We start from the raw sequence: 14,359 nt of genomic DNA, 5'->3' as shown, positions 1-14,359 counted from the left end.
CACCATTCTATCCAAAAAAAAAAAAAAAAAACCATTTAGAGATGAAGGAGATGCAAATTTAATTATTTGAATTGTCTAAAATTTTAAATTTTATAAAATCTTCCAATTATCTGATCCAAACACACTTGTAAGATTTTTTATCTTCTTCACAAACCTCCATTAATTTTATGCATATAAACTCTTTTGGATGTATAAGTTCAACTATTTGAACTAAACATTGGAGACAAAAAAAATGTATGACTTGATAATATTACAATACAATTACACTAATTGTTAATAAGCCGAAATGCTGCCATAATAATACAACCAGATTTATGAATAGAGGAAGCACTAGAGAATTATATCTCTTAGAAAAAGCTTAATAATGAAAAGAAAAAGGAAGTGAAAAATGAGCTCTCCATTTGTATTGAGCCAGCAGTTAAGTTGTTTCATTGACAATTGATGTCATCCTTCACATTATAGTGAACAAAGATTATAACTTTTTCATTGTCAACTTTATCTATATTCCAACTTTAGTCATGTTATAGTCACATCAATCAGCTCTTACTTTAGCACCAAGAAATGCCTTCTGAAAATAAAATAAAAAGTATAAAGATATTTAGATAACATAGATAATATGAAATTAAAACAATCGAATTTAATCAAAACAAACATTATACAATGAAACACAATGAAATTTTGGCAAAATAACTCTTGAGTTGTTTTAAGTTGTTTTACTGTACTAAATTAGTACATTAAGTACACTAATACAAGTGATCACATTTAACTATTTGACTTTCTCAAATTATTATTGTCAACGTGTTATTGTCGTATTTAGTATTTGTGTCTGAATTAATACTTCATATGACACTAATCATTATATGACTGATAAAATGAACAAACTACCAAAAATATTATTTTAAATACTTAAAATTTGCAAATTCTTGATTGAACTGAAATATTAATGTTTATGTTGGATTACTAACCTTGAATGAAGTTGTACTCCTAAAACCAAACTTAGGCATTTTATGATCCACAGGTTTTAATATCTGAAAAGAACACATAAGTGTCTCATCAACACTCATCATTGCTCCAGCATTGTCAAACTCTCCACAGTAATTAGGAGCAGAAAATATAGTCACAAGTTGTCTATTAGCAAAAAACTCATATCCATCTTCAACAACCTATGGAAAAGAATACACAAAAAAGTTAGTTATATACTTGATAAACTCACTTAAAAAATATCATATTTAAACTTTGATTTGTTTGTCACAATAAAATGACAATTGTTTATTCTTAGTCCTTAATTTTTTTACAGTGAATACTCATTTTAATCTCCAAGAAAAACAATGTCACCTAATTTGCTCCTTGAAAAAAATAAAAGCAATTTTAGTCGTCGAGGAAAAAAAAACGAGGAAAAAACCGATTTTTTTCCCAAGGACTATGTCGTCGAGGAAAAAACTTAGTCCTTGAGGCCTATAGAGGAAACTTGAAAAAACCGGATCTTACTGACTTAGTTGTCCCGATTTTTTTCCCAAGGACTATGTTTTTTTTTATTTTCCTCAGCGGCCAAATTTGGCCTGGTAGACAGACCAAAGGAGCGTTGGAAGCAACAATAAACCAATGATCTGATTTCATAAAGAGATCTTGACACCATATCTCCATCTAAAATCTTAACTCATAAGACACCAGGTATATGAGCCACGTCTGTTATATATGAAACATTTATCTCATTCATAATTGATGTGCGACTAACCGGTCAAACTTGAACCCAACATGGTCTCGTAGTTTTTCTTGGGAACTAAACTAGGTCTTCACTCAAAATATAAGTATACAAGCATTGCGCTATAAACAAAACCTTTCTCAAATTTAGAGATTACTAAAGTCGAACTTTCACGATTATATAGGAACTAAAAGCATATTTAACAGCATGAAAACGAATTTACAAAACCTGATGAGCTCTACAAATCAAGTCAAGATCATGCCTTTGAAGAAACTCTGCAACCTTACTTGCACCAAAAGTAAATGAAACACCACGTTCATTAACTCCCCAACCATGAACATCTTTACTAGGATCACTCCACAAAAGATCACATAAAAGACCAGTTTCAGGAACTTCACTAGGCCTTGGCAAATTACTTATCTGTTTCAAACTATGCAATTCAGGAGATAATCCACCATGCATACATATAATCTTTTCATCAATGATAGCCGCGACCGGCAAACAATTGAAACAATCTGAAAATATCTTCCATACCCTTACATTGAATCTCCTTTTACATTCGTCGTAGAATCCGTAGACGCGGTTTATGGAAGCACATTCATGGTTTCCTCTTAGAAGGAAAAAGTTTTCAGGGTATTTAATTTTGTAGGCTAGAAGAAGACATATTGTTTCCAAGCTTTGTTTTCCACGGTCTACATAGTCTCCTAAGAACAAGTAGTTGGAACGTGGAGGGAATCCACCATGCTCAAATAGGCTTAATAGGTCAGAATATTGACCATGGATATCTCCTGAAAATAATAGCATAGTGAAATGAAACAATATATTAGTTCCTAATACCTTGAATTAGTAGACAATTTTTTTTTTTTGAAATAATTCAAACTATTACTATTTATAAAATAAAATAAAATAAAACATTTGTCAAAAAAAAAATAAAAAAAAATAAAACAAAAGAGATTATGTCTATGAGTGAGTGTCCGTTTGGAGCTAAATTTGACCTTGAAATCTCAAGGGAAGAAATTCTAAATTTGAATCTCCTCATAAAGAGTTGAAAAATAATTATTAATGTCACTTTAGTTGATAATGTTTTATGCCTTTCTCTTTAAGAAAGGTAAAAATAAAGGAGATTATGTGGTGTCTGTAAAAAACAGGGATGTAACCAATTTCAATTAGACCAAAAATGAACATAAATTTCAAGAACTATAAAGTACAGACACATAAGAAACCACTAAAGTAGAAAAATATGCCAACAAACCGTGCTTCTGAAAAAAGGTTAAAACCATTGGTACTTGAACTTCAAAAGCAAAAAGTTTATATAGAATTGTAAAGTTAGAATAAAACAATCAATTTACTTCCTAAACTATTACTTTTCTTTTTAATTTACTTTCTAAACTATGTAAATATACTAAATAGTCCCTAAAATATATAAAATACATTAATTTAGTCTCTGCTATTACAATGCTAGACTTTTATATAGTTTAAAGACCAAATTTACGGATTTCAATTTAGCTTCACCAATCATGAGTTGGGCGCTTAAGAGAGAGAATCTTACCAAGCCCCAACCACCCCACCCCAAGAAGGAAAAAAAAAGTGGATATATTAGTGGGCAGACGCTCGAGCATAACATAGGAGAGCAATTGCTCATATGTTAGGTTACGACTTAGAGAGTTGAAACGGCTAATATTAATATTATTACTAATTTTAGCATTATGCTGAGAGTGGGGATCAAACCCCCGGCCTTCATAGTTCATATCACTAACTACCCTTTTAACTTGCGCACGCAACCACCAAACCAACCTTATATCCCATGGAATGTAACAAAATTTCATGTCAAAACTACTAACTAATGAGAAACCAAACTTATAAGTATTATTTATTTAATTTTTTAAAAGAAAGAAGGCTGAAAAATAGTTACCACATATCTTAATTGGTGCCTCAAGTTCCAACAAATTAGGCTGCTTCAAAAAGATATCTCTAGAGACCACACAAAGCTGCTTGATTTCTCCCTCTGAAAGCTGAACCTGTTTCCCAGGTCTTCCTCTAACATCAAGCAACCTATTAATGATACCATCAAGAACCCTTCGTTCCATAATCAAGAAATGAACAACAAAATTTAGAGGAAGAAAAAAAAAGGACTAATTACTAGAATAAAGAACATGAGGTTGATGTTGTTCTTTCTTATATAATTAGCATCACTTTTGAAACAAAGGCTATAACTACAACTCATACAAAGGAATCAATCCTTTGGTTCTTGATATATAATATTTTGAGGTTAATATTTGGTTTGGTTTCTAAAGTTATTGGTAAAGGGTGGTGGAAGTTGAACTGAAAAGACAAGAATATATTCGGTTGGAGGAAAAGAGTAAACTTTATACTTAAACAAAATCACAAAATATATAAGAAACTCACTATATATGTAGGGAAGGAAAGAATGAAGAATATAAGTTGATGAGTAAAGTGGTGACTGGGGAATGAGTGGACAGTGCATTGTCCCAATACGCGTTTGGTTCATTCAACAACTGGAAAAAAAACTAAATCTTTTAAATATTTTAGTAGGAGATTCATCTCATGGTTATGAGTATTGAAGAACACACAATATTCCGTACATTTGTCATTTTTTTGGGTGATAGTCATTTTAGTACTTGAATGTGTAACAAGTAGTCATAATATTCCTTCAATGTATCAAAATTTTAAAATAGTTTCTGATTGTGCATTAGTGAAAATAATCCTTTTAGTATCATAAATGAATTTACTTTTCTTAAATTTTACTAGTTCAGTAACAAATATTTCACCAATGGTTTGTCAAAAGTTCAAAGGAAGTGGTTGCTTGCATGATACTATAAGGGAAGTGTACTCCAGGAAGATGCTTAGGTAGCAAGAACTTCCAGAAACCTCAGCTTCTAAGATTATGGCCTAAATTTATTTTTCAATTTTTACAAATATGAGTGTTTCCATGTAGATGTTATTTCTAGAATTCACGATTTTTTTTGTAACTAATTGGTAATATATCGTACACACTAAGACAAATAGCTTGTACCTTGAGCCTTTGTAGCCCACCTTTGTTTATATTGAATTATCCTTTGTTTAAACCAAGTTGAGCCATTAGGATTAGACCCCTTATTTCGGTGACTAACCACATTACAAACCTAGAGACATTAAGAATATACCCAAATTTGGTTGGAGTTAACATGTTTATGTTTGTTATTATGAAAAAGTTAAAGTTTAGGGTTGCTCATGGAATTAGCAACACTCTAAGTATGGGGTAGGGGTACTAGAGAAGAAAGAGATCACTTTGTGTTATGAAAAAAAAAATGACAAAACAAGCTGAATTGTCAATTTTCACCAATAGTGTGTGCATTATATTGACTTTGATTGATGCTCATAAGTTTTTCAAGTTTTGATAATATAGTAGGTCTGCATGTCGACTGAGTGAACCTTGTAAATTCTCAATATTGTTGCGAGAAGTTGTGGAATGGATGTGTAACCAAGCAAGTTAGCTCATCAATTACTGACTAAGGAGATGAACTTTTGACATGACCATTGGTGAAGTAAGTGTTACTTTACAGTTATTTTTTACTTTAATTTGATTCTTTGAGGACAAGTAACGATCCAAGTTTAGGGTTGTGATGACACTCTGTCATTACTCTTTTAGTAGGCTTTTTTTATGTAATTTTAGAAGATATTCATCAAGTTCATGGGAGCTGAAAGCACAAAAAAAGGATGAAATTCAGATTTTCAGGAAATCCAATCCGGCCACTGAATTTAAGCATTCGGTCACCGATTTCCTAGCCACATGATGCCTTTTTCTTTCGACAAAAATCGGCCACCGAAGATGCACATTCGGCCACAAATTTCATCAGACTCGGCGCGCGTTTTAATTGGTTCTGCCATCGAATTTTGGTCTCGGTGGCCGATTTTGACAGGCTTATAAATAGAAAAGTCCATTTTCAGAGTAAGTGTTCACGATTTTAGAGAGAAAAGCATATTTTGGAGCGGAGGCTTTGCAGATCTGGTGGGCAACCATCAAAATTCATAGTCAATCATCCAATACATGTATGAATCCTTGTTTTTATGTTAGTTATCGTTTACTTTAGCTATAAGTAACTAATCTATTTGTGGTTGAGTCTTAGATGAATCTGATGTAATCTTATAGGAACCCTAATTTGTTGAACTCCTTTAATTTGAATATCAATGAAAGTCTAGTTTTAATTTATATTACTTTATGTTTAATGCTTTTTGTATGTTTATCATCGACTACTAACCTTAGCTTTATGAATATGCAAATTGATCCTAGAGATTGGATGACCACTAACCTTGGCTTTTAACTCTGATCTAGGTAATAAGTTTAACCTAAGTAATCAAGTTAGAGATAGATCAATATTAGGTTATGACATAGGGATTAAAACCTCCAACGGTTTCGAATTCACTTAAGAGATTAATTAAGGGGTTGTCACTCGTGGGGAGAATTATGGGTCAAGAGATTGGGTATATATTATTTTGTTAATTTGTCGTTAAACTAGATAATCATTGCTTGAATTAAGAGTGCAAATTATCATAGGAGAACTTCGGAGGATTCGAAGGTCTTAACCATACTTCTCTTTAATTTTCTAAAACCAATCTTTATTGTTTTTAATTCGTTTATGTTACAAACATCAACTCAATTTCCTAGGGCACCATTGAATTTAATACATCCTTTATTTTAACGTTTTTGTCGAATAAAAATTAACAACAGTCCTCGTGGATACGAATTTATTTATTACTTCGATAGTTTTGATTCACTTGTCAAATCTCCATCAGATACATAAACCAAAACTATATTGGAACAAATTTAAGGTTAGGTTCAAACCGTTTTAGAAAAATCCGACTATTTGTTTGAACGGGGTTTAATTCAGCCACAATATAACCACCATGAAATGAATAATAAACTGTTTCCACTACAATGGCCAAACAAATCACACTCTTTCATAAATGAATTGGTCAAAGTGGTAAGAGACATGCTCCATGTGTTCAGAAGTTCGATTTCTGCCTAATACATATAAAAAAAAAGGTTCGGAGGGGAGAATCCACCTTATGTGCCCTTCAGATTTGCCAATAGAAATTACTCATTGTTAAGCGGTGGTAGAAACTTCGTATCAATATCAGGGTAACCCAAACAATATCACACTCATGATTGGGACATATTGCGAATGTTCTCTGTGAACCTAACTTGGTTGATAGAGACATTGCATTATATACGGAGGATCAACGAAAAATTCACCACAAGAAAATTGACTTGTATGATTTTATTAAAATCCTCGAATGCCTTCTGCTGATCAAATTCCCATAAAAATTCTTCTTCTTTTTACAATTTAACAAAGGTGTGACGACCTTCGTCCTTCAGAAAGATTCGAGACGTATCTTCGAATATAGTTGACTTTGCCAAGAAAATATTGAAGTTGCTTCTTGTTCCTTGAAGGTGAACATTCCATATGCAATGCGGATAAACCAGATGCATATTTAAGTAGATTCATTTTCAAATTAAACTCTCTCATTCTTCAAATGAAGTTCTTAGATGTTGTAACTGGTCTGGTCTAATTTTTAGTTAGACTTAATTTTCATGTGCTGTATGATTCGTTTTACAAATTTATCATAGTTGATGCTTGGAGTGTGGTCGCTATAGACGTTCTGGTGAGAAGAAATGGAGCAAGGATTGAAGAAACCAATGAGTCAGCTATAGTCAATATCGCATCGCGGACTATGAGCCCCATAACGCGAGACTTCATTATAAGGTAAGGTGTTTTCTACTGTCTATCATGCATTGTTGGCAATGAGCACCGCATCGCAAATACCGAGTAATGCCAAGGGAGTCGCCTCTGTTAGACTCGCATCGCCAACCAACTTTCCTTATATAGAGTATACATCTAGGTCAGTGGGAAAACACATTTTAACGAGCACACTAAGGTATAAACCAAATTTGTAAAGGATTGGAGCGAACCCCATGAAGGTATAACACATTTTAGAACAACACGTACTGTTATCATGGTTTTTGGGTGCCAAGCCATTAATTGGACTTGAACCTTTTGACCGTTGATATCCCTCTTTTTTCTTGGGAAGGGTAAAAGGAGAAAAACCCTTGAGTTTCCGGATTCGGGGGTCGTTTTCGCTACGGGAAGGTGTTAGGCACCCGGAGCGATTATGGTATTCCATAAGAACCGCTTTCCTAAGTTTATTTCTACGCTTTAATTTTATTGCTTATTTGTAAAAAAGAAGGTGTGATTAGTTAAGAATGGAGGTGAGAAGAGGTAGAATTTGATTTTTATTTCGGCTTGGATGAGTTTTGACTCATTGCCTGCGTACCGTTTTACGGGATCAAAACCGGCGTAGTTCTTGCTCAAAGATGGTTTTTGTTTTTATTGGTTGATTTTAGGTTTGAAAAGAGATTTCGAAGAATAGAGATGAGAGGCCTCAAGGGCATTAGATTTAGCAAAAAGTGAGGTTTGATTAGTGATTAAAAAGAAAGTCTAAATGATTAAGATGAATTGAATTTTTCTTAAGAAAAAGAAAAGAAAAAAAAATGAAGTGTTGACTTCATATTTATTATGAAAATTTTTGAAGTGAAATTCAATTGTTTTTTTTGAAAAAAAAAAGATGGATTTTCTCTAAGTGTTTAAAACCTAAACGCTTAATTAACCATACAATCCTATGCATACATCTAAGGTGAGTGTGTGCGTGTCGGTGCGTCATAGTGTCCATAGTCCATATTACAAAAATTGCCTAAATACATTCTATGGCCTCTTTGCCAAGCTACAAACCAATGATAACAAATTACATCACTAAATGAATCAAAATTTGCAAAAAATAAATGCTAGGCTTAAAGAAAGTAGAGAGTGGAGAGAAATGCTAGGAGTGAAATCACATGGGGAACAAAATGTTAGTGCAACAAGGAAAAAATATAATTGGAAAGATGCAAAATGTGCCAAATGAGTATGCAACATGAGAATTTAGCAAGCACGATGTATAACAAAGTCAAGATAAAAAAAAAAACAATTCAAAACAGCAAGATCAACATGTGATTAGAGGCATAAACATCTCACATCAACATACCAAAAGATTATTATCACATATTAACACATTAAGGATAAAAATACAATGAAAAAACTCATGGCAAATGATCCAAAAGGAATTAAAATGCCATGAATTAATCATGCAATACTTTTATCAAGCTCAACATGCAAAAATGTCATAGGAACCATAAGAAATCAACACAACGTATACCTAAAAAATCTAGGAATTTTTATCAAAATTTTGGTCAAGGCACAGGTTTCAATAGCACAGAAAAAAGGTGTAAATAGCACAAAGGAGCAAAAAAAACGTATGGAATCTTAGGCCCAGACCCAAAGCCCAAAGTCAAAACACAGGAAAGCGCAGGGACCGTTGGATTGATCCAGGGGATGGAACCCTAGATCCAACGGTCTAGATTGAAGGGAACGAAACAGAGCTGGACCGGTCCGGTTCAGCTGCTTATAAAAGGATTACAGGACCGGTCCAGTCCATTTTTCCTTCTCCTCTCTCTCTCTAACCCTAAACCTAGTGAGAGAAGCTCTCACCTCTCTCCTCTCTCCGGTTGTCTTCTCCGGTGAGCTTCACCGCTCCGGTGTGGTGGCTTGCCGGCCCAACAGGGCGGCGCCGCCGCACCGGAGGCGAGAAACTCCACCGTTTTCAAAATTTTTTACAGATTAAGACATCCTTTTTCGTTCTAAACAAGAATATGGCATTAGATTTCGCATGCAAGGTCTGAATCGTTGTAGATCTACGTTTTTGTGTCACGGTTTTGAGAATCTTTTTTTCTTTGAAACTTTCTTGGATCAAATCCTCTTTTATCCTTCTTGATCTGTAACGATTCGCTTGCGTTGATGCTTTTTGAAAAGAGAAAAACGAGATTCACGCGTTTATGGTTACGGTTACGGTTACGGTTCTTGTTCTTTTGTGATTCTGGAAAAATGTTAAGTTTGCTGCTTGCGTGATTTTGCAGGTTTAAACTATGATTTTATTTTGTAAAGAGGTTCTGAGTTTTTACCTGAAATTTTTGATGGAGATTCTGTGCTTTCTGTGTTGATTTCCGGCTTTGAAACTGAAAATAAATCAGTGATTCTTTCTTTTCTCCACCGGTCCAGATTCTTCGTTTTCTTTCCCTCTTCTTCTCACTGTCTTCTTCGTGATCGTGCTTGAGTCCGTTGCTAACAGTAATGGACTCGCACTTGTATTGTGAAGGAGGTGATTCAATGATGAAGATTCAGTATTGAATCTCTGAGAATTGCAGAGAATTTGATGAATTTGTTGATGATTCAGTGATTCTGGTGATTCTAAAAAAAACGGTTAGGGTTTTTGTTCTTGGTGTTCTTGATGAATCTGAGAAATTTCTGTTTTGATTCAATTGCTGAGAGAGAGAAAGTTGGAATTGCGTTTATGAGTTGGCGTGTGATTAATGGCTTTGAGTGGCACTGTGCACTATTTATAATCTGACATGTGTACTTGAAATCCAATGAAAAGGTGACACCTGGATTTGTATGAAAATGGCACGGCTTGGACTTGAAATGAATTTGGGACTTTTCTGCAAAAACAAAAACTTAAGGACTGAACTGTAATAAAAAAGGACTGAAATGCAAATTGGAAAGAAAAAGGGACCAAAATGCAATTAAAAATAAAATTGAATAAAAAACGTAATTTGACCAAACGTAAAGCGAAACAAAAATAAAATTGACAAAACGGACTAAAACGAACCAATGGCCTAAATGAGGTACTTCAAAGTAACCTCCCCATGCCAAAATTTCGTGTGAAATGACCAAAATGCCCCTAGGGCTAAAATTGACCTAAACAGATTCAAATTGACTCGACACTGACTCAGACGCAAGTTTGAAACGAAATTAACAAAATTTACTGATGAAATGAAAAAAAAAACAATTTGAAAAGACTCAGAGACAGTCACAAGGATGAAAATGGGTCCCACTGCAGGAAATGACCAAAATACCCTTCTGTATGACTTTTTGCTAATTTTGAAATAAACTGTAGAAAAAGCAATGCAATGATTCAGAGACACTTTTGAATGACTTATAAGACAAGTAAAGACACTTCAAAAGGTTTTATGCAAGAAAAACATAGGTGAAATTGTGATTGAAAATACTGCGAGGCAGAGACAATTTGAACTGTGCAGTTGAAATTTGATAATTGACAAAGTTTGAAATGAAATTGGGCCCAGTATTTTTAGGTCCAAAAACAGGGTATAACACGTACGTATAACAAAATGAAAACTTGTGATTAAATGCAACAGAACAAGTAACCTCAATCTCAAACAAAGGCTAAAATAAATTATACAATACAAGAATAGATTTTAAATAGTATACAACCAAAGACATACACTTTACATAGTATTGAATCTTACACCAAGAAGCATAGGACTGCATCATTATTGTGAATACAACAACCAGTAGCTAAAATGCAAACAGAAAAATGGTTTAAGAGTTCTAAAATGTGTCACAAATAATAATATATGGTGCAAACATAAAATAAATTCACTTTGTGATGTTCATGATCCTTCTTGCTCAAGCTACATTTTCAAACCGCGGTCCTTCTTGTTCAGTGGCCTCGGCACCTTCTCCCTCGTTCTCTCCACTCAACTCTTCCAACGATTTTCCCTTTGATTCCGGAACAAGTAATGTGCATAACATCCCAACAAAGTTGATCACACCAAGCATGATAAGAGAGTTCTTAATCCCAATACCGGTTGGATACCCTTTATCGGTCTTGGTAGGATCTTTACTTTGTGCAGCATACAAGAATCCAAATGCACCAACAATTGCTCCTGCCTTTCCTGCAGCAGCTGAGATTCCATGACAGGTAGACCTTAGCCTAGCCGGAAAAATCTCTGCCGGTACAACAAATGTCGTAGCATTTGGACCAAAATTAGCAAAGAAGAATGTGAGTGAGTACATTACAACAAACCCAATTCTATTCTCTTCCTTGCTCCAATGATCATATGGTATGGCAAGTGCAAACATGAAAACAGTCATGAAGAAGAATCCCATCATTTGAATAGCGAAACGACCCATGTGATCGATAAATGCTACCGTGAACCAGTAACCCGGAACAGTACTGCACAACGCAATAAGTGTTTGTGCTCTTGCAATCTTGTAAACCTCATGAATTGCATTCATTTCTTTTGCCGGAGGTATCCATCCAATTGCGCTAAAAATGTCCTTTTGGAAAAGATTCTGACTATAGAAAGCAATATCCAACAAAAACCATGTACTACATGTTCCAAACAAAGCCAAACCGTGTCGTGCTGCGAATTGCTTGCTGAACAAGCCATAACTATTCCTTTTATCACTAGTCATTTTTTGTACCTTCTCCTCTTCAACTTCAAGTTCAACTTGCAATACCTTAGACATATCCGCGGCAGCTTGTTTCGCGTTCTTAGCAACAAGAGCGGTGTAACGGGCTGTTTCTGGCATTTTCATTCGCCAGTAGTACGTCAATGCAGCAGGAAGAGCGCCGAACATAAGAATAAGTCTCCAAACATAATCAAATTGAGGCACTAACAGTGATGCAGCTGGATTTTCTTCAAAGGTAGGAACCTTATATTTGTGATCAAATATAGAAGCCACAATCAAAGCAACAATTCCACCACCTAAGATACCAAAACCTTGCATGGCAAAAACAGCAGCAATAAATGCACCTCTAGTTTTTTTGTTAGCATATTCAGACATGATTGTAGCTGAAAGAGGGTAATCACCACCAATACCAAAACCAAGCCAAAACCTAAAGAAACAAAGTGTTGCCATAACACTCTTTGGACTTGATCCAAAAGAGAGTCCTGAAGCAACTGAACAAACCACCATGAGAATAAGTGTTAAACCATAGACTTTTTTCCTACCAAGTTTGTCGCCAAGCCAACCAAAGAATAATTGGCCTGCTAGTGTTCCAACAAGTGCAACACCAGTTACAGCTGATTGAGCACTTGGTGGAAGTGTTCCTGGTCTTGTTGGATTTGGTTCAGTGTAATATATTCTCCCTAACAACTTTGTGACAAGGGAAATGCAGAAAAGATCATATGCATCAGTGAAGAATCCCATTCCAGCTATCACAATTGTAGTGAAATGGTACAATTGCGTCTTTGCGACATCGAGTGCATTAAGCACTCCTAATTCTCCAGACATGACTGAATTTGTTACCTAGTTTTTCCCTGCATAATTAAGCACAAGACACATTAAATATTAGTAAACAAAAAAAAAACTAACTTGACATTTGTGAGGCTGAGGTAAGAAATGGATAAACTGCTCAAAACTATAAAGTAACCTACCTAAATTGTGCCTAATACCAATGAAAATTATATATATTTTTATACACACATACACTCGAGTACTAAACTCTTTAAATATATCTTAGTTATCTCGAGCCATTAATCTCTACAGTTGTATGATGCGACCAAGATTTGCCAAAAAAAAATGTACAACATGAATACTCATTTGGTGTCTACAAACTCAATAAGGGAGATAGATAGAGTTCGTACCTCTTGCAAGAAGCCAAGTTGATAAAGAAGTAAAGTGGTATGAGAAGCTAGGTTTATGCACACTGTGAGCAGATAATCAAACTCAGCTATATATAGGTAACAATCCTAGCCAAATCAGGAATGCATCCAAAGTCAAAAAGAATCAATTTAGCATCAATGGGGTATATGCCTAATTAATCATAAGCATTCACCAATGTCAACGCTTCACAAGCACTATTTTTTGTAACTTAATAAAATTTTAAGTTGGACTCTAATTAATTTATAGTTTTTAAGTAATATATTCTTAATACATAGACATAACCAATGAAAAATATAGGACATCCGTTAAGGAAATTAAACGATATTTCAGATTTGACATTGATTCCACTTGAGGATATGCTCAATATATTTAATACCCCTTGTATCTGTTGCAACCTAATATTCAACTATATGTTATACATTCTTTCAAAAATTATACATTAATCAGAGGATCTCCTACATCAGGATTTTGGGTTATTTTGGTCAAGTAATTTAGTGGTTAGAATTCATATTTTTCAAGATGAATAAGTGGGGTGTCCGGGGTTTGAACCCCAGCCCCTACATATAATAATGCATGTCTCTGCCAACTGAGCTATGCTTACGCGGACCCGAGGTTTATAACTCTACCATTAAGTAAACATTTTAGTTTGAATGTCAACCATAAATTTTTTCATAAAATATTCCGCAATAACATAATATATCACAAGTACAAAACGTACAAGTATCGTATACTCTTATCAAATCAAATAGTATATATCAACTCGTGCATGCGCCATATTATGCAATGCAACCAACTGGCAATTTAACTCCTCTAAAAAAACTAACAAGTTAAACTATATTTTGTTTCAGACCAACTGTCAATTAAACTATGACGTTATATTATGTGGGTTTATGATAATTATAATCGGTACATAAAGTCAATTTTTTGTCAAAAATATTAAAAAAAAAATGTCAATTATTATTATTTCCCCTAAAAAAAGTCAATTATTATTTTTAACCAAAAAATAAAAGTCAATTAGTATTTGTATCGACTTGGTAAATGGGTACTTTTCCCCGCTTGGTCTTTTTTTTTCTCATTTTGTTTTTTTGGTCAAATA

General features: G+C 34.1%; 2 protein-coding genes across 4 annotated transcripts; both read right to left on the bottom strand.

Moving 5' to 3' along the window:
* Positions 1–222: 222 nt before the first annotated feature.
* Positions 223–4,088, bottom strand: LOC11419847 (serine/threonine-protein phosphatase PP1 isozyme 3). 3 transcript variants are annotated; one of them, XM_024774890.2, is made up of 5 exons: positions 3,615–4,086; positions 2,237–2,490; positions 1,931–2,122; positions 966–1,163; positions 223–568 (listed from the first exon to the last, which is right to left on the bottom strand). In XM_024774890.2, exons 1-5 carry the CDS (start codon positions 3,787–3,789, stop codon positions 533–535), a joined length of 855 nt encoding a protein of 284 aa, XP_024630658.1. In that variant the 5' UTR covers positions 3,790–4,086; the 3' UTR covers positions 223–532. The 3 variants fall into 3 exon arrangements, with proteins under 3 accessions (XP_024630658.1, XP_024630634.1, XP_003590040.1); XM_024774866.2 differs by having other exon boundaries at positions 223–565; positions 1,931–2,490; positions 3,615–4,088; XM_003589992.4 differs by having other exon boundaries at positions 1,931–2,490; positions 3,615–4,083.
* A 6,929-nt stretch (positions 4,089–11,017) lies between these two features.
* LOC11424276 (probable inorganic phosphate transporter 1-3) lies at positions 11,018–13,353 on the bottom strand. The gene is made up of 2 exons (XM_003589991.4): positions 13,245–13,353; positions 11,018–12,917 (listed from the first exon to the last, which is right to left on the bottom strand). Exon 2 carries the CDS (start codon positions 12,889–12,891, stop codon positions 11,278–11,280), a length of 1,614 nt encoding a protein of 537 aa, XP_003590039.1. The 5' UTR covers positions 12,892–12,917; positions 13,245–13,353; the 3' UTR covers positions 11,018–11,277.
* Between the last annotated feature and the right edge of the window lie 1,006 nt (positions 13,354–14,359).

This window comes from Medicago truncatula, chromosome 1 (genome assembly GCF_003473485.1).
Source record: "Medicago truncatula cultivar Jemalong A17 chromosome 1, MtrunA17r5.0-ANR, whole genome shotgun sequence".
Classification (NCBI taxonomy): domain Eukaryota; kingdom Viridiplantae; phylum Streptophyta; class Magnoliopsida; order Fabales; family Fabaceae; genus Medicago; species Medicago truncatula.
The sequence above is the reverse complement of the archived record's forward strand: the minus strand, read 5'-3'. Positions and strand labels throughout refer to the sequence as shown.

Excerpts from the sequence above, each read along its gene's own strand:
- LOC11419847 (XM_003589992.4), bottom strand. The coding sequence starts at position 3,789 with ATGGAACGAAGGGTTCTTGATGGTATCATTAATAGGTTGCTTGATGTT. Across the intron at positions 2,491-3,614 it reads GGCACCAATTAAGATATGTG|GAGATATCCATGGTCAATAT; the intron begins GTAACTATTTTT and ends TATTATTTTCAG. Across the intron at positions 569-965 it reads GGAGTACAACTTCATTCAAG|AAGGCATTTCTTGGTGCTAA; the intron begins GTTAGTAATCCA and ends TTTTATTTTCAG.
- LOC11424276 (XM_003589991.4), bottom strand. The coding sequence starts at position 12,891 with ATGTCTGGAGAATTAGGAGTGCTTAATGCACTCGATGTCGCAAAGACG.